We start from the raw sequence: 22,984 nt of genomic DNA, 5'->3' as shown, positions 1-22,984 counted from the left end.
GCCTGGCTGACCGTCAGAGCTGATTTAGTAGAACTCATATGGCAACAGACGCTAAAACAACCCCTTGAAGAAGGTAAGGATACATTCTCCTTCTTTATTAAAAAAAGATAACATTAAGAAATTATATTTGATAAAAATCAATCTTTAAAACAACAATAAAAAATGTTACAGGTCTCCCTATTCTTAAAAAATGGTTATTTTCTGACAGTATTTTTACTAAAAAGTCAGCTGTTTTGAAAAAACATGAGTTATTCTATATTAAACATTGTTCTGAACAAGCTAGTAACAAAAGTTAATATTTGTCATGTCCCACCCAGGCAGTGCTGTGAAATGGCTTAACCATACCTGCACCACAGAGGAATTCAGGTACTCCGCACACACGCCTAAGGGCTGCACCAGTGCCGAGACGGCCTGGGAGGAGACAGAGAAGAGAAGACAGAGAAGTGAGGAGCTTGTCACCTTTTAAAACTAAGCAAATCCCTTTTCATATATCTAAGAAAAATGTAAAACCCCATTTAAGTTATAAACATTTAAATTAGAATGTCAACAAAACTCCTCTGAAGGATTGAATGAAATGACTCTAAAGTTCATAATGACAAATATTAAAACGTTTTCTTTTGAAAAGAAAAGAATATTTGAGGAGGAAATAAAATATTCTCTAATCAAAACCAAACAAGAGTTAAGGCTTATTTGAAGAAAAAAGTTTCTAAGATACATGAAAGAAAGCCCAAATAAATAAGAGAGACGTTGTGTTTGTGTTCCTGAGTGGTAAATATCAGTTATAAAAATGTCAATTCTCTGTTCAGTGAACCACTACTATTCCAAACATGGTCTCAGTGGCTTTCTTCCCCTGACATGTTGATTACAAGCAGTAAAAAGATATCAAAATAAGCCAGGTTCTAGAAAACAGTGACAGCGGCACAGTGGCGAGGCTAGTAATCACAGATGGGCGCCCGTGCTGAATGAAAGGCTGCAACGGGTGCCCAGGACAAACTGCACACTTTGAGAGCAGACAAAACCAGTAAATGCCGATGGTAATGTAAGCAAGAACAACTCAAAAAGGGTCCTGTGTCAACTTGTTATTTATTTGAATAGAAAAAAGTATTGGATCCCCGTCACATAATATATGAAAATAAACTGAATAACCCAGGAGCCAAGTTTTAAAAATTATAAAAGCACAAAAAGAAACAAGATTATAACCCTGAAGTGGGAGAGTATCCCCTAAGCAATTGTGAGAAATGTTCACGCCATTAAGGAAAGATGATTATGCAGGATTTTGTCATTTCTGATACCATGAACACAAACAGGGCTGGCAAGGTGGCTTAGCAGTAAAGGTCTCTGCTGCCAAACCCGACAACCAGAGTCCAGCTCTCAAACCCACATGGTAGAAGGTGAGAACCATTATTCCAAGCTATCCTCTGACCTCCATGCACATGCTGGACACCTTCATACAGATACACGTGCACTCACACAAAACTATGTTTACTATTAAAAGAACCTCTAAAAATTACTGATGTACGCAAGATCCAACCAGTTAATATACAGATGGCATGCCAATAGACAGTGATCACATGGAGAAATGCTCTAGCTCCCAGAATAGCAAAGCGCTGTAAACTATGTAACAAAATACAATTCTTTGTCAATTATATTACAAAATCACAGGTTAAAAGAGTCAGCATTGTCAGTCGTACTGTAAAATGGGTTTGTAGGAGCAGACTGACAGTATAGTTTTTGGAAAGAGATTTAGCAGTCAACTGTGGTTTTAAAATGTATAGTCTTTAATCCAGAAATCTTACTTTCTAAGAATTGAACCTTCACAAGCACATCTACACGAAGGCACATACGCAGAGAACATCTTTCTGTAGTAGTAAATCTACTACTCATGACATAAGCAGGCAAGTGCAGACAGCCACTGCACGGGTAACCTGGAGTCACTAGAACACTGATGGGGCTAACTGGGAAAGATGTCTATGAGGGAAGTGAGGATGTGCTACTCTGCACAGCTGACAACAACATGTTTTACAGAAACAGAGAAGTGGAAGAAGAGAAACAGACAGAAGAGTGGGAGAAGACACAGGGTAGGTGTATGTATAAAAATAGCCAGTTTCGTATTTTAGTACTGTTTTTTTTTTTTAAACTGTCGAGGATGTGATTATTTTTTCCCAATGTTTTTCAAGTTAAAAAGTATAGGACTTTGGCCAGGTATGCTAACACGTGCCTCTAATCCCAGTACTCAAGGAACAGCAGAAGCAGGAATCTCTGTAAGTTCGAGGTCAGCCTGGTTTACAAAGCAAGTCCAAGACAGCCAGAGCGACAGACACAGAGAAACCCTGTCTCGAAACCCTCCCTCCCACAAAAAGAACAAAAAAAAAAAGACTTCAAGCAGTTTTATCCTATGGCCTAAATTTATTCTGGGACACTGTCACCTTCTTAATTGGCCAGAAATCAAGCACTTATCATAAAACTTTAATCGTACTTATGAAAATGAGAGCCGAGTGCACTATCTTCTCAATGCATAACTCCACTCCACCTTGCCTCCTCCCGCCCTGTTGGCAGTAAGAGTTATTTTGGAAAATAGTCTGACCTAAGGGAAGATTTGGGGAAGGTTTTTAACTCCACAACACTTAATACCAATAGGAACTAAGCCTCCAAAACTATGTGTGTACCCTTCTCTGATGTTCATCCAGGTAGGGTAGAAATTTAGGGGTGTTCTTTGTTGTTTAAAGACTAGAAAATTGTTGAATGTCTCAACATTTTTGAGAAATGAAGTTAATTCCTAACATCACTCAATACCTAACCAGCCAGTTCTTGAGAAACAAGTAAGCTACACAAAACTGTCTCTGAAGAGATTTTTTTTTCTTTTTCAAATCACTATTATTTTTCATGTCAAAAGGCCATTTCCAACATACTTAAAATACTCAATAGGGATCAAATGACAACCCAGCAGCCTGCAGGGAGGCTTCCCAGCTTGTGGCAGCAAAAAAGGTCACTACACCATCAGTTCCTCTTTAACATTCTTCCTTCTACCAAAGAGGGACCAGGGAAGTTGATTAGTCCTTGTGGTAACTGCCCAATTTTTAACACTTAGGGATGGTATTTCAGAACATCATGTCTTCATCAATCCAATTATGCTAAGTAGCATGTCCCAGTGCTATTCTTACAAGCATGGGTACCACACCTGGCCTTTTATGTGGGTGCTGGGATCAAACTCAAGTACCTATGCATGACAAGCACTGTGATGACTGAGCTACTCCTCGGCCTTTTTAGCATTAACACTTAACCCCAGGCATCAGATCGTGTCCCCTGGTTATCTACCAAACCAAATAAAGTTACCTGCACACCAAGCACAGTGAGTGGTTTGACTTACCCCAAGTTCTATATCTTCTGAGTGAAGTTTGGCTTGGATTGCTGCAAATCCTCCTAATTCTCCAAACTGAAAAGAAAGCAGGCATGAACTAATTTTTAAATGCTCCACAATGGCAATTTAAGCAAAGAACTAAAGCTAACATTTTACTTCGCCACTGTGCTTGAGAGTGATCTTGGAATACCAGGAATGAGATTCTATGGGAACTCCAAAAGATGATGTGCTAAGCCAAAACTTGATGTATATTTCACATACACACACAGAGAAAGAACTGTACAACACTGCTCCTCAGTGAAACATTTTTATTTGTGGTGGTATGAATGAAATGTCCCCATGAGCTTATGTATTTGAACACTTGGTCCACTTGGTCTCCAGTTTGGTTTTATAGAACCTTTAGGAGATGCAGCCTTGCTGGAAGAAGTCCATCACTGGGAGCAGGATGGAGGGTTTATAGCCTCCCTCCCCTTCCAGTTCTTGCTCTCGGGTTCCTGTGTATGCCTAGGATGTGATAAGCCAGCTTCCTGCTCCTGCCCCCTGCTGCCATGCCTTCCCCAGCCCTTTGTACTCTGCCCCTAGAATTGTGAACCAAAACGAATGCCTCTTTACACTGCTTTCATCATGGTATTTCATCACAGTAACAGAAAAATAACTAATAGTTATTCTCCATAGGTGTCATTTGTTTAAAATTCCCAACTGCCAAAAGTCATACTAGAAAATGGGAATGGTATCTCAAAGCCAAATTAGTAAAAGCGTATACCTTATTTACCAAGTCCACAACCCATCCATGAGGCTCCTGTGAGAAAATAAAGCCAAGAGTTAATATGGAAATAGAAAGACTTCCCCATTATTAACTTTTGCATTTTTCATTTCCTAAATGGGAAATCTGAAGAAAAAGCATTAAAATTTTGACCGTACTTTGGAAGTCTTTCCCAAATGTTAATTAATGTAAGCTTTGGACAGTACTGTATACAGTTTTTTGTTTTTGTTTTTTAAGATTTATTTATTTATTATTATACAGTGCTCTGGTTGCACATATACCTGCAGGCCAGAAGAGGGCATCAGATCACATTATAGATGGTTGTGAGCCACCATGTGGTTGCTAGGAATTGAACTCAGGACCTCTACAGGAGCAGTCAGGGTCCTTAACCTCTGAGCCATCTCTCCAACCCTGAATACAGTTTTTGAAGCATGTAAGTTAAGTTTAGATTTTCTGTCTTTGACATTATAATTCTGGAAGTATACAAATCTAGACCTTCATGGCACTGGCACATGAAGAGCATTCCGGCATTTGGGAGCAGATGGGATTTGCTGTTTAAAGTCCCCAAGGAAAGGAATAACTCAGGTTAAATTCTCTAAGAAGGTCATATATTACTTATTGTGATTTTCCAAAACAGGTCTCAGGCAGCTCAGGCTGGCCTTGAATCTGCTAAGCAACTGAGACTAGCTTTAAATTTCTTACTCTCAAAAAAAAAAAACAAAAACAAAAACAACAACAACAACAAAAACCAAAAATAAATTTCTTACTCTCCTGCTGCTCCCAAAGGCTGGGGATTAGAAGGGCACATCACCGCACACAGCTGAAAATTTTACTTCAAAAACAAACAATTATTACCTAAAAAGTAGAAAGCTAGGAATTCAGCCCCAGCTTTGTCATTATTACCTTGAACCAAGCTCTTCCCCTGCTCTCCCTTCCCTTCGTTCTAGGCATGCAGGACATAGGTTTAGATAGGAAGAGATGTCATACCCGCTTTCACAGATGGAAATCACCACATACACAAGCAATTCAAATTATGATACTTCAGTCCTTTAAAGAAAAATAGCAGGTTTCTCTCCATGAGGTGGTGCTGTATGAGACAGTGAGAGAGAGAGTCCATGCAGAAGGCTGAAGTGGCCAGCTGTATTTGGAGAAGGCACAAGAGTCCACTGTGTGAAACACTAAGAGAAATCTCTCCCAGGTCACATGTGCTAGGCTGCAGGAAACAGCACAGGTGAAAGTGCAGACAGAAATAAAGATGGGGACAGTGTTTCAAGAAAGGGTGGTGTGGCTTTTACATTCTAAGAAGATTTCCACAGTTCTGGTGAGAATGCAATGGCATGCAAGGATGGAAGATTGGGAGGCCTTCAGACAACTAAGGAGACTAATGCAGTGCACAAGGGAGGACCGGTGGCGTGGATTAGAGTGGCTGCAGAGGAGAGGGGTCACTGGAGGCATAACTGTGTTTTAAATTTTAAAAAACTTTGGTTACAGTTTGACTAGAGGGACTAAGAAAACAGGAGGATTTCGGCAACTCTGGTTTATCTTGAGCACTGAGATAGACATGGATGCTATTTACCCAGGGGAAAGGAAGAAGGTCGGGCGGGCAAAGCCTGACAAGCATGCGAACCGAGAACCCTGTGTAGCAACTAAGAGGAGATGGCTGACTGCTTACCTCAGGTGTGCTCACAAAGATAAACTGAAGTTATCATCAGTAAGGTGACATTTATATCAATGAGAAGAGAGAACATTCCTTAGAAAAAGTATAGTACAAAAAGAGAAGGGCCTGGCCACAGCTGGGGAGCAGGGAAGGACCCAATAACATGGTCAATAAGCCCTGGAAGCCGCACAGCTGGGAGACAGAGACAGGAGGAGCACAGGTACAAGGCCTGCCCGGGCTACCCAGGCAAGACACAAATAAATACTCAAGTTAAAGATTTAAATGAACATGCTAAATAGAATACTAAATACAAATAGAAAAGAAAGGAAATTGAACTATAGATACAGGGAGAAAAGCATCACAAAAACAAGACAGAGAAACAAAAAATATGGACAAGATGAAGTAACATGGAAGACAATAGAGACAGTCTAACACGGACTCAACCGAAGTTCCAAAAGAAGAAAGACTAGCAAAGTAGTTCATTAAAAGGGAATGGCTAAAAAGTACCAGAAAATATACAAAATATTAACCAGGAAAGGGCATTAAAGGCCTCACGTCATAAAGTGTTTGCTATCTCAACAACATGGAGAGGAATCAGGAAAGACACGTGACACCAAGTTCTGGCCTTCATACGCACACATGCACAAAGACCTGTATCACATAGCTACAAACTCACATGAACATATGCACCACAGACCCCACCCCATCCATGCATCCCTCCCCTTGTATGTGTACATATGCACAAGATATTAACTATTAAACTAAGAAATCCGGTCAATCTGCAACAAAAGAAGCAATAAGAATACCCTGATCAGGCTGGGCGTGGTGGCGCATGCCTTTAATCCTAGCACTTGGGAGGCAGAGGCAGGTGGATCGCTGTGAGTTCGAAGCCAGCCTGGTCTACAAGGTGAGTCTAGGACAGCCACAACTAACACAGAGAAACCTTGTCTCAAAAACCAATAACAAAACAAAAAGAGTATCTTGATCAGCCATATGAGAGCTAAAAAGATAAGTGTGAAGGAGGAAGAAGAGTCTGAAAGTGAAGAGAGATAAAGATGCGTTTCTCATAAACAGTCAAAGCAGCAGCTAAACGCCTCAATGGGCCCATTCAAAGCCAGGATACAATGCAAATGATACAGTTATTATTGTGACACACACACACAAAAAGATCAGACCAGAATTTAAAGGCCATTGAAAATATTAATAAGTGTGAAATAAAGATTCAGGCCATTAAAAAAGATATCAATCACTAATAGACATTTATGTAAAGCATATTTTATAAGTAAGCTACCTTTTTGTAGGGTTTAAGAAGAGACAGGGAAGGGCTGGGAGATTATACACTAGAGAAAACAAGGTAGGAATTCAAGGTTGAGGGAAGCACAGGAAACAAACTAAGGCCTATATGCAGTGCTCAGCGGAGAATAAAGACACTGAAATGCAGGCTCTGTTTAGTTTTGGGTAGCCACGAGAATGACAGGAGAGAGCATGGAATATTTCATGAGGTTTGGATGTGAAGGGAATCCATACTGAAGGCACAAAGGATGCGATATTAAGGACAGAAGATTCAGAGATCAAGACCACTAGAAGGTGCTAAACAAGGGTAAGCAGACAGTGAGGGGAAGGCTAAAGACAGCAAAGGGGGAATGGGAAGGAATGGGAAGCCTCAGGGACAAACCACTGGGGAAGGCGGGTCAGGCGGCCGGGGCCCTGACGGAGAAGGAGCTCCTCGGTGAGAAAAAGAGGAGAAAGGAGGACTGAATTGTTCTGGTCTCAGGTGTACAAAGTGAAGGGGGGAGAATAAGAGTGCTGAGTACTTATCTGCAGTAAGCTACTGACTACAGCTGCCATGTGACCCAGCTGTGAGAAAAGATTTTAGTCTTTAGGGAAACCGCACCGTGTAAGCTCAAATTTCAGGACTGCCTACACTCTTCTTATGCCTTGCTTCTTGGCCTTGAGGAAGTATTTAGGTGGTTTTAATTTCTCATTCATGAAAAGGGAATAAAACATCCTCACTCATAGAATTACTGAGGGATTCAATGCACCATCCTTGCCATTCAGTGCTAGGATAGTGCTCAAAGCAGCACTGCATTAACCCATCCCTCTTCCATGCTCCACACATGTGACATAACCACACCAATTGTTTCTTTACTGTAATTGTTTCATATTTCCTCTATTATTCTATCAAAATGTGCATTATGCTAGTATGTTGTTATGAATTGTTTAAGCTTGTTGAATGAATGCTGACTCAAAGAACAAGGAGGCCCTCCAGAGCTCCGTGTACTGGAGCAGGCTTGGTACCTTCACTCTGTAACAAGGACAAAGAAAAACAACACACAACTGAGAGTATTAAAAACTTGTGCTTTAGAACACCTATTTCCAAGCCAGGTTACAACTGTTTGTCCTACCACATACAATGCCTGCAGCGGGACAAAGGTGAAAAGTTCGTCCATGGAGAGACTGTTCTGCCCCGCCTGGGACTTTCGATCAGGAACCCCAGCCTAACTGCTTCAAGGCTTTCTGCTGGGTGATTGTGAATGGCTGGTTCACCATTTCTTTTCTTACTTGGATGCCTCACCTAAAGGACACTCTCATCGGCCCAGGACACTTGGCTGCCTCAGTGGTGGCTTCCCCAGTTGACTTCAGCTGTCTGCGAGCCCTGATCGGAGTTACCTTTCATTTGCTCTCTCAATTGGTTTACTCCCGTCACTGCTGCTGTATGTGTGAGGGTCCAATTTGATGATGTTTTGCTATCTGTTTTGTTTGGTTTTGGTTTTTCATGACAGGGTTTCTCTGTGTAGCCCTGGCTGTCCTGGCCTCACTTTGTAGACCAGGCTGGCCTCCAACCCACAGAGATCCGCCTGCCTCAATGTTTTGCTATCTGCTGCTGCTCACTATGCATGATTTTACTTTTGTTTGCTATATACTTAAAAACTCAGTCATCTAAACTGAAAGAGAAGCTATGAGAGACAGTTTTGTACAGAATAATCATGAGCCAAGAACCATACAATATTGCACTTTTTGTTAAAGGCATGGAGTACTGGCATATACCTCCCAAACCTAGAATAATGCCAGATAAACATCAAGTGGTCAATAAATGGCTGTTTAAATTAAACGTGTGCTTCTGTTACAGTAGTAAACGCTGCTCCTAACAGCTGAAACTGACTTCCTTCAACTGTTTCTTAAAACCAGGGTCTGAATTAGAAAACTGTTTAGGTCATGTCCTTCCTGTGGGTATAACGTTAACGCCACACGGCAGACCTTTCATCATCAAATAAAGATACTGGGTCTGGAAATGTAAGACTGAAAGTTTCAATGTTTTTGTGTATGCAAGAAAATTCTAGATAACACTGATGACTAGTTTTATTCTGTTTTGGGGGAGGAGGTAGAACTAGTTATTTCAATGCTCTACAAGGAAACTGGGACATCAATTAAACTGTGGCTCTGATAATCCAGTATGTAGGGCGCTGAGGCAATTCTTTTCACCAAATATAATTTCAGATAAAAAAAAAATTCTATGTAACATTACTTAACAGCTACAGGAGGAAAAAAGTCATTTTTAAGAATGTTAAAAAAAGTTTGGAAAGTCCTATAAACCACACAGAATATTTATCCTTTATTTCCAGACGATTTTTAATTCTTCTATGTAAATTGTCAGTTTTATAGCACAGAAAAAATATTTTCAATAAATTTATGGATGGAAGGTGAAAAAAAACTACATTTACCTTTTGAAAAGTAGATACAGGTGAAATAGCAAACATATTTCCCTCTCCAAACACCTCTGCCCAATTCCTCTGAGACATTTTCATTCTGTTTTTAAAGTGGTATTCATTATCAGGATTGAAAGCCTAGATTCAAAGAGAACAGAGAAACATCACCTATTTTTATAGCAACATATTAGCACTAGAAAAGATGATAAAAATGATTAGGATTCTGCTCCAGTCTGCCTACCTGTGATGCCATTGCCTACCTGGCTTACCCAGGGCTTATAAAAGGACAGGTCCACCTTGCCCCTCTCTCTCACCGCTCCCTCCCTCCCCCTCACCTCTCTCACCGCCCCCCCTCAGGTGCCCCTCTTCCTTCTTTCTCCATGCTCATTTAATAAATCTCTCCACATAATATCTAGTATCTGGCATCTTATTTTTTAAATTATTAAAAACATATAGCTTCTGCTTCCTCCACTGATGAAGTTGTTGCGGAGCACTCACAAAGCTCGGGCTTGGGTAGCTGCAGGAGCAAAGGGATGGCATGGTGCTCCCCAGCCCTGCTGGCGCCCATGCTATGTGAGACGGAGCTGACATGGTGGGAGGTCTGACGCAGGCAAGGCAAGGCCAGCATCCTTGAGTAGTGTCTTGCCACGGGTACAGCCAGATGACAGAAGTGGAGACAATGAAGTTGAAGAGAAAGATAGTAACTGGAGAGAGGCAGAACTCTATGTAAACATGCTTAAGATGGGGCTAGCCGGGAGTTATCAGGGAAAGGCTATTGAAACTAGAGAAGCAGTTCTTCCAAACATGATGGCTGCTCTGCCTTTAAACTAAAGGCAAAGACTCTAATAGCTAACTTCATATTTTTCGTGATAAAATACTTATTATTTGTTAGTAGTTACAAGTAGAAGAATGGCACATTATCTTCAACTAAATAAAGACAAAGAGAGTAGAGCTTCATTTTCGAGATACTATACCATCGTAAGCACGCCCAGGAGACCAACGGGAATTGGATCCTGTTTTATTCTCTCTGCAACCAACTCGATTAGTAGCATCAACATGTTGTAGATTCCTTCATGAATCTCAGTACCCCACTTGTGAACAGCACTTGACGTCAGGAGCTACAAAGACAAAGGGGAATCTAGAGTCTAACTTGGAAAAAAGACAGGAAACCTACAGTTGACGAAGTAAATCTCCAATAGTCGAAGATGCATGACCAAATTACCCTTCTGAATGCAGATGGCTTTGAGACCAGTAACTGTAATCCGGCTTCTTTGTTTATCTCAAAGTCAATATTAAAGTTCTGTTTTGAAATTTAATTACTTTATATCAAAGCAGTTTGTTTAAAAGCATTTTTTTTCCAGTTTCTCTCTATGTAGTCCTGGCTGTCCTATAATTCACTATGTAGACCAGGCTGGCCCCAGAGTCAGAGATTGGCCGGCCTCTGACTCCTGAGTGCTAGGACTAAAGATACGCAAACCCATGCTTAACGAGAATCTAACAACCTTTAATTTGCTCTTTTGTTCTTTATTATTATTTCAGAAGACCAAGTAACAGAGAGCAAACAGAAACTTGACATCTACTATGGAAACTACTGGTTCCTAACTGTTGTCGCGGTCAATAAAGCTAACAATTTCTCAGAAATGCTTTTATCATTGTATTATATATAATAAAAATATTACTAATGAGGTATCATTTTTGCTCATCTCATCTATATATTACAAAGATCAAAAAGATACAACAAACATGAAAGCATTTTACAAATGGTAAGGTGTTATTAATATATGTCCATAAGCTATCAACAATAATCAGTAGTTCTAGAATCTAAGAAATGGATGATGTGTTTCAAGGATTCAATTCACATTTTTCACATTTCAGAAGAAGGATTGCATCTCCCATCTGTTAGCTAAACAAGAACTCTCAATATGAACAAACTTTATAAATATTTTCATGAATTTACTGTGCCTTTATTTCCTTTTTTGGTATGTGAAAAAGTAATAGTTAATTTTTTAAATAGTGAAGCAAATCTAAAACAGCTAAAAATAATAAGATGTTGTACAATATTTACTTTGCAACTTTATAAGGTATAAATATCAAATATAAAACAATGGTCTATCATATACTCAGAGTGCTTTATAGATCATGAAAAAGAAGAGGAACTGGAGCCTTCAACTCTTCAGGACTGAGAGACAAAGGCGTACACGTAAATCTCTAGGGTTGGGTTTGGTTAGTTAGTTGGTGTTTTCTTTTTTATTATTGTTGGTTTGGGGTTTTGTTTGTTTGTTTTTCTGGTGTTTGTGTTTTGAGACTGGGTCTCAGCTCAGCATAGCCTCCAACTCCCAATCCTCCCCGTAGCTTCCCAAATGCTGAATTACAGGTGTGTGCCACCAAACTTTTCCCTCGTTCCATGTTCCTGGAAAATTTCCCTTTGGAGAGAGAAAAACAAGCAAACAAACAACAACAACAACAAAACCCTCTGCAATAAAAACTTACTTTGGTCACATTGAGAACTGAAGAAAGAAGCCCAGACCTCACTAGTTATAGAACGGAACCTCAGCTCTACATTGTCTTTTGTTTTTCGAGACAGAGTTTTTCTGTATAGCCCTGCCTAACCTGGAACTCACTCTGCTGACCTGCTGGCTTCACACTCAGTGGTCTGCCTGCCTCACTGCCCTCCTAGTGCTGGGTTAAAGGCGTGTGCCACCAGTTCTACAGTGATCAGTTTCACTGTTTGCTCAAATGAGCAAAAACACAAACATTAGAGAGATGCTATTTTTCAAGAGTAACTGCACACTGCTCTTATACCCCAAATTACACATGAAAACGAAACATCGATGATGAGGTTTCATGTGATTTCAACAACTCTGTTCTCATCTCATTACTTTCACTTTCACTCTGAAAATGAAGTTCTACCTTCTAGAAGATGGGAGGCAGGCAGCATCAGGTTTAAGCAGAACCATGCATAGGAGCTGACCTGGATTAATTCCTCTGGCAGAATAAACAAGTCAGCTGGAAGGTGAAAAGTGAAGAACACGGGCATGATAACAAAGCCCCTGTCCTGCACCTTCTCCTGCTATGAGCACCGACACCTAGAAGCACTGGAGGCACAAGAAGGAGCCTCACACTGCAAAGTCCAGCTAGAGGAAGCAGCAGCAAAGAGAAGTGGTGCCAAGTTTCCTGAAGGCCAGGCCTAAAGGCACACCCGACTCTGCTGCTCTACTGTAACCAGAGAAAGCACGCCTAATTGTTAGGGGCGGACGCCTTCATAGTTCTGAACCATGAGAAAGTTTAACTTTGGAGAATTCATAAACGGAATCACAGTTCAGCACACCTGTGCTCATGGTTTGAGAGAAAAGCAGCCGACCAGCACCTGACTGCTCCTTACTCTGCCCCTATCAGCTAACGGCATAACACAAAACAGTGCGCCTAAGCAGCTTGGTGCAGGGTTAAGAGTACATACACCAAATATGAAACTCAATACACAACTTTCTGGTTCTGGAGTTTCTCAACCTAAAGGTTGTTTTCTTTACTTTCTCAGAGATTTGCTTTAATGTTTTATTTATGTGCATGTGTATGTCCATGTGTTTGTATCCACAGGTGTATGGGTGGAGGCCAGAAGAAGGTGCAATGTCTCTCCTGGAGCTAGTGTTACAAGTATTTGCCTAATATGGATGCTAGGAACCAAACCCTGGTTCTCCGCAAGAGCAGCAAGGGTTTTAGCAGCTGAGCAAACTCTTGGCCCCTAGTGGGTGTTTTTAAACTAATAAGTTGTTTCCCACGTCTAAATAAACGTGTACTTCCCTCTCTATAAACACGCGCTCATGCTATGACACATGTCAGTGCACGCCATAAGAAGCCGGCTGTTTTTACAGGGTTATACATTGGGAGTACTTTCTATTTAAAAATTATAAAGTGGTGAACAAATTCATCTAAAAGACAGACCTTGATTGTAAATACCCCACCTAAATGACAAAGAGATTTACATGTCCCTTTTTACAAAAGATTAAACCATTTTGTTTCTCAAATTAATTTCGTAATTATTTATACCTTGAATTAAGGGATATTATACCGAAGTGCAGACAAGAATAACAATTTACAAATACATCATTTGTATCACTGAGTTTTAAGATATAAATAAAATTTCATCCATTTGTAGGCCTAGTCACTTACTTTGCATATGGGACAAAAATTAATGCAAAATCTGTAAGTGCAAGACAATGGGACACTCACTTATCTATTCAGATAAGGGCACTGAGCATTTAATTTTCTGCTAGGGAAACAGCAACGTCTATAACTTAGCCCTTTCTCTTGTGAGGAATAAGACTCAGGTCCTAAGAAGGGAATCAGGCTGAGCCAGACTGCCTTTAGATACACGAGCCTGTGGTCTCCTATTTGAATAAAATGGCTGTCTGAGAGATCTGACCAGAATGAGGAGCAAACCTATTACTCTGGCTTTGACAAGAGATGTTTTCATCCATGTCCTTTCATTTTTAAGGAAGAACAAACTTTTAGTAGTTTAAAATATATTTCTGTCTTAGTGAAACAATAAACACAATGATCCATGAGCCTTAGGTGCAGGATTTGTGTTGTAGATGCACCAGTTAGAACTGGGCTCCATAACTCTGCTTTTTGGTTTTCTGTAATAATCTCCATCTGTTGAAGAGATATTTAGAATGAAGTTAGGGATTGTGCTGGCTTAGTAAGGTGGCAGTTGAAGGTTCTCCTCCAACATCCGTGGCTTCACTAGCCCTGGGTAGCTACTCAGTTTCCAGTACCAGGCACCATTTCCCTCTTTAATGGATCTTAAATTCAATTGAGAGCTGTTGGTTACCATCAAGGTACATGTGGCACTACTGCAACCCTTAGGGTTATAATGCCATCCTGGTCATTGTGTGGTTTCTAGGCGTAGTAGCTAGGCAAGACTGTTGATTGCTTACCTTTTTTGGAAGCTTATGTGGTGCCTTCTAGGAGGAGGCATCCAGGTCAGACCCAGCACAGGGCCTCTGAGCCCTGCATCTGAAATGCAGTGTCTTCTTCAATAGGGACCTACTTCTACATATGGTCAGCTACCAAGGGCAATAGCAGTAGCTTATAACATTTGGGACAACCCTATCCAATAATTCAAAAGGGGGGTTCTTATGTCTGGTGCTGGCATTTTTGTTAGGTTGTCGAGGGCTTTGAGGGAGCATTATTGACTCAGATGGTACATTTTCACTTAAATTATATATGCCTATACATACACCAACTTCCACGTATTACAGGGTTTTGTTTAGGTTGATAGTTGATAGTGTGATTCCTTATGGACTTTTTAGACATCCTTACTCTCTTCTCTTTTTCTTCTGTATCTCTCTCCTCTACCTTCCTAATTAAAGGGGTCAGAAAGACTCTAAGAACAAGTGGAACAGGGGTTTGCTGTGAGATTGTGTCTCTTAGAAGTGTAAGAAGCTATACCCAGAAAGTCTCCCCACATGGCTGTTAAAACATGAGCTGAACCAGGCTGATGCCAACAGACACGTAAACATGAAGAACATGAAAGTTCACAAGTCCTCACCTTTGTACAAAGAACTACAGACAACTAAGAAATGCTAAGAGCCAGAGAAATTGTCTTCCGCAGAGAAAGCAAACTGATTGGTTACCCAGTATCAAATGGTTAGCCCTGAAAACATAGAGACTAAGCAAGCTGGAGTTATGCATTTGGGAATACTGTCTGTCTGTCTGTCTGTCTGCCTATCCATCCACCACTCACATACATATATGTATATAACAACAATTAAAGAAAAGAAGCCATGAATTTGAAAGAAATCAAGGGAGGAGTACATGGGGGGTGGTTTAGAGGGAGGAAATGAGAAGGAAAATGACGCAATTATATTATAATCTCAAAAAAATTAAAAATCAAGCTACAAACAATAAAAAACACAAAGTGACTCTAATTTGGGTAATGAATACTAATTTTCTAAGTGCTAGAACCTTTAGTTTACTAAACTAAACAATCCCTTACTAAGCCGGGTGTGGTGGTGCACACCTTTAATGCCAGCACTCGGGAGGCAGAGGCAGGCGAATAGCTATGAGTTCGAGGCCAGCCTGGTCTACAGTGTGAGTCCAGGACAGACAAGGCTACACAGAGAAACCCTGTCTCAAAAAACCAAAAAAACTAAAAAACAAAAACAAAAACAATCCCCTACTAACTAAATAAGTCTATTCCTTCACAATTAAATATTAGGAAGAAAGAGTTATACTTAACCAAAGGTAAGTGTAAACATTTAAATATAATAGAAGTGAATTATTGGTAATTTTCAAATTCAGAGCTTATTTCATATTTGAGAATTTCTTAGTTGAACAAGATTCATGAACTGATTACACAGATTTTTAGATATGCATAAATATCTAAAGCTAAAACCAAAAGGTTGCCTACCTTTGCCCCTACCAGCAATCAAATCAGCACACTCCCTTACCTTTTTAAACGCCTCAGGCATACACCGCTCCATAAATCTTTTGCAGTTCTCGTCAGACTCTGAAAGACCTTGGTTAAATAAATAAGAGAATTTATTAACTTATGTAGATTCCCAGTGCTTTCTATAGATATTATGTATTTGTTCTGAATTCACACACATAGACCTTTATCACAAAACCTTGGTTCTTAAGCAATTATTAAAAGCAAATATTCTGCTATAGTAGCAGGCTGAGAAATAATCACAGCATTCAAAGAGACACTAATTAAAACTAAAATGGATAGTCTTATGTGTCCATGTCACAATAACTTATGGTCTGATAAGACAGCAGCAACAATTTAATAGCCACTCATTGCCTAAGCAGCCATTTATAAGAGCACAAATATTTGAAACAGAGGCCCAGACATCTCCTCTCTCCTAAAGTATGTAGATGAGTGCTGGGCGAACCAAAACTAGAACTGCGCCTGGCACAACACGCAACAAGTAACGAGTGCTAAGCGAACGGAATAACCTACTGTAAAAGTTATTCATAGGAAGACTGCATCACTCCTTACAGTGTGTATTTACATCATTTCCTGTGGGTGAGGTAACGCCTGTGTGTGGAGGATGGAGGAGAACTGGAGAAACAGCTCTCTCCTTCCACTCCACCATCTGGGTTTCGGGACTAGAACGCAGACTTGGTGACAAGTACATTTACCTACTGAGACAACTCACTCGGTTCAAACTGCTTCTCTCCTAAACTTAGTAATGAATTTTATCACTGGGAATATTAATAAAAAGTTTGGTTTTTTATGAACTCCTGCCTAGCATCCTAACAGGCTCTTAATAAATGTCAGAGTTGGGAAATCAATACCAAACACAACATAGATGTCTACTGGGATTAAACTCAGGCCTAGTGAAAGTATTTCTTTTGATGCATCTTGCATTTAGTCATGATATTAAACTATGCATTCCTCCCACCTCCTTCCCTCCTTCCTTCACACTCAGGGTTCTCACCTCACACATGCTAGGGAAGAGTGCACTGCCAACTCTTCGTGCTCTTAAAAAAGGAGCCCTCAATTGAGCCTAAATTTAAAGTGCTCCAGGCATCTAGGGGAAAAGCTAATTGTAGTCTTACAAAGCTTTTCAAGTATATTATAAGTAATCTCATACTACTAGAACTGAAAACAAACAGCTGATTTAGTTAAAGCTTTTATCCCACAGGGAATGACAAAGAAAATAAACAGTCTGACCAAATCACACAGACAATGATTTGTATGACCAAGGTGAAACTTCATGTCCTGTGTAAACGTCTGAGGTGCGAGGCTTACCGAGCCTTGCTAAGTAGGTGGAAGCCAGCAGACATTTGCCTAGGGATTCTTCTCGCTTGTACGGGATGGACCAATGGTCAGTCAGAACACGGCTTTCCAGCTCATACAAATTTGTTGTAGGGAATTCAATTCCTTCTCCTGAGCAATTTCCATTTTCATCATTCTTCTGAGAAAAAAGGATGAGCATAAAAGACAAACACTCCAATCAGCGGCCCTTCCAAGTGGGCAGAACTTAACAGAGAGCAGATACTTAATGGTAGTTATAGATACCAACATAACAACAGTGTAGGTTCATCTTTCTCAAAAATCTCAATTTTACCAAACTCCAGAAATTCTAACCTTATCATTCTGATATCCCCTGCCCCCTCTCAAAGGTTATCCTTCTCTTTAACTATGAAGATGAGCCTGAAGGAGGCATTAATCTGTTATTTTCATCTCCTCACCCCTGAAAAGAACTACTGGTAACACCCCAGTTGGGACCCCAGAGTTCTTACTCCCCTAAAATTACTGCTGTTATGGTCATGACTAAACTTTACACACCTTTAAGCCAGCAACCACGTTTCACTCTTTTCCTAATACTTCTCAGGAATATTTAATCTTCCGATTCACCCTCCTCTTAAAAAGCTAGATTTTTTTCCTTTGCCCAACGCCTACCTGAAGGTGTGGTTCTTCCTACTGGGCCCCTCCTTCTGTACACCCTCCCCTTTTTAGCCACCAACTGTATGAGTCTCTCAAGCCTCAGCGCCCGGCCCTTCTTCTCTGTTCCAGCCAACCTCAGTTATCTATCTGTTCTCCAAATCTCATTAGGACCCACAGACAACTCATAAACTTCTTTTGGTTTATAAACTGGTGTGTGTGTGGGGGGGGGAGGGGCCAGGAGGGAGAGGCCTGAGGAGGATATAAGAGGTACAGGTTGTCATGACACTTCCAATGTGGGTGGTAGGAAGGAAGCTCTGGCCCTCTGCAAGGGCAAGAAGTACTCCTGAACAGCTGAGCTGTCGCATCAGCCTCAGATGATTCATAAACTCCTACCCCCGGCATAGATCTCTCTTCTGACCTGCAGGAGCACAAATGCAGAGGCCTACTTAATATCTTTTCCAATTCAGTGTGTGTCCCCAAACCAAGTTCATGTGCTTCTCCTTAATTCCAGCCCACTTCTCCTGTTTTCATGTTGGCAAATGGCACATTTGTCTGGCAGCAAATGAGAAATCAGGAGAGCATACTTAACAGTTTGCTTTCTTAACCCCATCCTCAGGATCCAGGGACTGTACCTAAGTTCCTTCAGCCCTCTCAAATCCATGCACTTCCATCTCCATAGCCACCTCCTGGCCCACTTATTCCTAGGTTCTTTTACATGCTTCCTAACTGGTAGGGGGTGGGGTAGACAAAGAGGTCACCTCATATAGCTCTCCACATTGACCGTAAAAAGCACAAATCTAATATTAACCTCCAAATACTTAATGTCCTTAAAACCAGTTTTCAAATATTCTACAAGGCCTGTGAATGCCTACCTTCTATCTCCCTCTCTGGCTTCCTGAGCACGAGTTTCTCTAAGCTTCTCTTGAGAGGCACAACACAGTAGCCCTTCTGTTACAGCACTCAGCTACTTTCCTTATCAAAAGACGGCCTTTACCTTCCTTGGCCTTGGAGTAGGGTTGGGTTTTGTGTCCCCAGCTTGATGTCCAAACCTAAGTCATGAAAAGGGAATATAGTCTCCTTGCTTTCTGGAATAGTCCCCTGGACTCTTTTGTCACCAAGATACTGTGTACTGAGAGAATCTAGGATAAATGAGGAGGCCACCTGTGTGCGCCTTGTCTGGTAGCTTTCCTCAGGGCCCATCAGAGAGGTACGCCTGAGAGCCAGGCAAGGAGCTTCCAGATTCCAGGCTCCAGCCATTCCCTTCAGTTTAAGTCTTCCTGCTGAAGATGTCATGGGACAGAGATAAACTGCTTCATGGGGACACGTCTAAGGCTGTCTCCTCAAGAACCAATGGACAAAATGTTGTTTTATGCTATAAATATTAATTTGCCTTTGCCCTCGTTAGCCTACTTGACACCTATACATACTTTTTTCAGAGAAGATTGTCTAGAAATTCTAAATGAGGTCAAGTTCCATCCAAAAATTTACCTTCTGAAATACCCTTCGTAATGCTACTCACAAGTGTAATTTGACATTTGTTTATGGGTTTCTGTTTGTTTGATTTTTTGAGACAGGGTCTCACTAGGTAGCTCTGGCTGTCTTTGAACTAACAGAGATCCAACTGTGTCTGCCTCCCAAGTGCTGGGATTAATGGTTTGTGCCACTAAGCCAATCTTATGATTTCTCTTTGCCCCCACAAGACCAAGCTTCATGATGGCACAGACCTTACTTACTTACTTGTGATCACCTTTTATCTCTAGAGATCACTGACTAAGTCCAAGCCAAGTCCATAGTAAATACTATTAATTGGGAATTAGCCTGTGCAAAGATGCAACTCTTTTTTTTTTTTTTTTAATATTTATTATGTATACAGTACTCTGTCTACATGTACACTTGCAGGCCAGAAGAGGGCATCAGATCACATTTAGATGGTTGTGAGCCACCATGTGGTTGCAGGGAATTGAACTCAGGACCTTTGGAAGAGCAGTCAGTGCTCTTAACCTCTGAACCATCTCTCCAGCCCCAAAGATGCAACTCTTAGTGGGCTGGAGGAAGATATGCTGTAGTTTCTGCTATACATAACAAAATAATAAAGCCATTCTATTAAAAAAAACTATAACTTCAGTAAATGAAAAACCTACTATTTTAAGACAGAAATGCTAATACAATTCTGTATCTGTGCTATCTAAAAGAATCTAATGGTGTTTTCCAGCTTTAGGGCTGAACTGTTATGACAGTAAGTGGGAAAGCAGGAAGGCAGTTAGAAAGGTAAAAGAAAATGTAAATTGGGCACTGAAAGGGTGGTGAGTTAAACAGGTGAAAATCTTAATAAAACCTGGTTGTGGCAGTGAATGCTTGTGATCCCAGCACTCTGGAGAGAGGAAAAACTGTGAGTTAATTCATAAATATTATAAATAAAAATTTTAAAAAGAAACCTAAGGTTTCAAATCAAATCATAGTTAAAACCACATAATGCACAAGAGTTGCTTTGGGAAAAGATTTTAAAAGAATATCTTCAATAACGTCAGCATTCCAGGATGAATGGTATCCCCTACAAATGTGTGTTGTGTCCTCACTCTAATGGGAATATACAGCTGTCCCTCAGCACAACCAGGAAGTAATGCCAAGAAGCCTATGGATGCTCACGAGTTTTATAGAAAATGGTGAGCTACTTGCACATAATCCACACCTACCTTCCCATAGGCTTGAAATTGTCTCTGGGTTATTTACGATATCGCTCATGCTACACAAACATTTGCTATGTTGTATTAAGATTAATGACAAGAACATAAGCCTGTACATGTTCAGTACAGACACAATTCTTTTTCAAAGATTTTTGGTCTGTGGATGGTTGATTCCATGCAAAACGTTGCTGTTATAAAAAAAAATTAAAAAAAAAAAAAAAAAAAAGGTGAGCATGGTGGCTTCTGTCCTTAGTCCTAGCAGCTGGGAGGCAGAGACAGGCAGATTTCTGACTCTTAAGACCAGCATGGTCTACAGGAAGTTCCAAGACTATCCAGGCTACACAGAAAAACCCTGTCTTGGGGCTGGGAGAGAGGAGGTGAGGAAAAAAAAAAAAAAAAACAGAATGAGAGAAGTATGGAAAATATGAAAATATACTTAATTCTAGGATGCAAAAGAACTTAGAACTCATTACTCAGTATATATATGCTTAAAAAAAAAAAAAAGCAAGGAGGAGGGAATGCAAATGGAGGCTTCTCCAATAAATACCCATGAATGCTACATAAAGATATTCACACTCATTAGTCATTAGAAAAATGCAAATCAAACCCACAAGATTATTGTGTCACATGCCTTAGGGTAGTCGAAAATAGGTAATAATTAGTTTTGTTAAGGATGTAAAAAACTGGAACCATCACACATTGCTGGTGATATTATAAAAGGGTATAGCCACTTTTGCAAGATAATCTGGAAATTTCTCATGGATTAATTGTTACTACCAAAATATACGATAACACCTTCCCTTGTTATATATCTAAGAGAGATAGAAACTCATTTACACAAAGCCACACAAATGTTCAGAGGAGCAATGTTTAAAAGTGGAAACTTTCTAAATATGCACTAAACTCATAATTTAATATAGCAATACAAAGTTAGGCCCATCAGAGAAATAAAGCCCCCTAAAAATAAAAACATGGATCTATGTTACAATATGAATGAACTTTTCACTGCTATGCTAAATCAGTCTGCCATGTGAGGCCTCACACTGTGTCACTCTGCTTCAGTGATATGTCCGCCAAGACAAATAAATGCACAGCCACACAGAGCAGGTTGGTGGTTGGAAGCTCTTGGGGAAGAGGTGGGTGATGAGGTGGGTGGGGCATCTATGATGAAGGGGTGGGTGGGGCACCAATGATGAAGGGGTGGGTGGGCCATCCATGATGATGAGGTGGGTGGGGCACCAATGATGATGGGGTGGGTGGGGCATCCATGATGATAGATATTATAGATGTGATGTTTCTTTTTTGGGTGATAAAAATATTCTGAAATTAACAAGCCAAGGGTAGTCCCTTAAACTAGAATTTCAAAACAAAGTTGAACTTTATAATCTGTAATAAAACATAATACCTACGGATTTTGTTTTGTTTTTGTTTTTCCAATAAGTCTCTTTTAAAACAACAATTTAAAAATAGGAATTAGGGTCCCACAGGTGAAAATAGCACGCAGCCTGCTAAAGTGGTTAACATTTTATTTACATTTTTTTTTCCGAGACAGGGTTTCTCTGTGTAGCCTTGGTTGGTCTGGTGTCTCCTTGTAGCCCAGGCTGGCCTCAAACTCAGAGATCCACCTGACTCTGCCTCCCGAGTGCTGGGATTAACAGTGTGCGCCACCACGCCCAGAAATATTTTAGTCTTAAAAAACAGAGACTTAGGAGAGTTAGGGTGTATATGATCAAGCTATACTGTGTGTGTGTGTGTGTGTGTGTAATTGTCAAAGAATGAAAGATAGTCTTTAAGAAAAAGGAGGGAAAACATATGTAATGCACGAGAGCAAGCAGCACTCTGCTCTGAGGGAGCTGCTGCCAAAGAGACTGACCTTTTGCAGGGAGGAGACAGGGCTGAGAGCCCCTGCTTAGGTTGGTTTAATATTCTGAGTCATCATTTTGAGGTGGGCCTGCTCTTGGCAAAAAGTATATATTGAGCAAAAAATCCACAGACAAAGCAGCTTAGGACCGCCCTGCTATATAACACAGTTCCCAAGAGACATAACATGTTGGAGGCATTTAAGAAAAACTCTATAATGTAACATATTTTCTTATTAGACATCAAGTCTGATGATAAAAGTCACCACTTGTGAGCACTCATTGTACACTTATGAAAAATAGTTTACTGAAAGCCTACTATGTTTCAGACAAGGTGGTGACAACTAGGGAACAGGCACAAGGGCAATTCCTGTTTCTACAGAGTAGGGTGCACACACGTGAAGAGAGGGACAAAGGGTGGAGGCAGGCAAGCCTAAGACCTCAGGGTCCCCAAGGCACAGAGCACATTTCAAATCAGGACTACTTATTTTTCAAAGGTAGTGTTTTTAGCTTTATATATATCATGAGGGGACATCTTTATTTTTTAATACATTTCTTTAA

At 40.4% G+C, this 22,984-nt stretch overlaps 1 protein-coding gene across 1 annotated transcript in view; it reads right to left on the bottom strand.

Annotated features, from left to right (window-relative positions):
* Usp24 (ubiquitin specific peptidase 24) overlaps positions 1-22,984 on the bottom strand; it is a 134,125-nt gene that overhangs the window by 84,619 nt on the left and 26,522 nt on the right. The window contains exons 2-8 of the mRNA XM_051171821.1: positions 17,242-17,407; positions 15,935-16,002; positions 10,460-10,603; positions 9,501-9,623; positions 4,122-4,157; positions 3,368-3,433; positions 346-411 (exon numbers count right to left, since the gene is read on the bottom strand). Coding sequence (XP_051027778.1) covers positions 346-411; positions 3,368-3,433; positions 4,122-4,157; positions 9,501-9,623; positions 10,460-10,603; positions 15,935-16,002; positions 17,242-17,407 — 669 coding nt within the window. The remainder of the gene's footprint in view (positions 1-345; positions 412-3,367; positions 3,434-4,121; positions 4,158-9,500; positions 9,624-10,459; positions 10,604-15,934; positions 16,003-17,241; positions 17,408-22,984) is intronic.

Source organism: Acomys russatus, chromosome 29 (assembly GCF_903995435.1).
Source record: "Acomys russatus chromosome 29, mAcoRus1.1, whole genome shotgun sequence".
NCBI lineage: Eukaryota > Metazoa > Chordata > Mammalia > Rodentia > Muridae > Acomys > Acomys russatus.
This window is presented reverse-complemented; position numbering and strand designations above follow the sequence as displayed.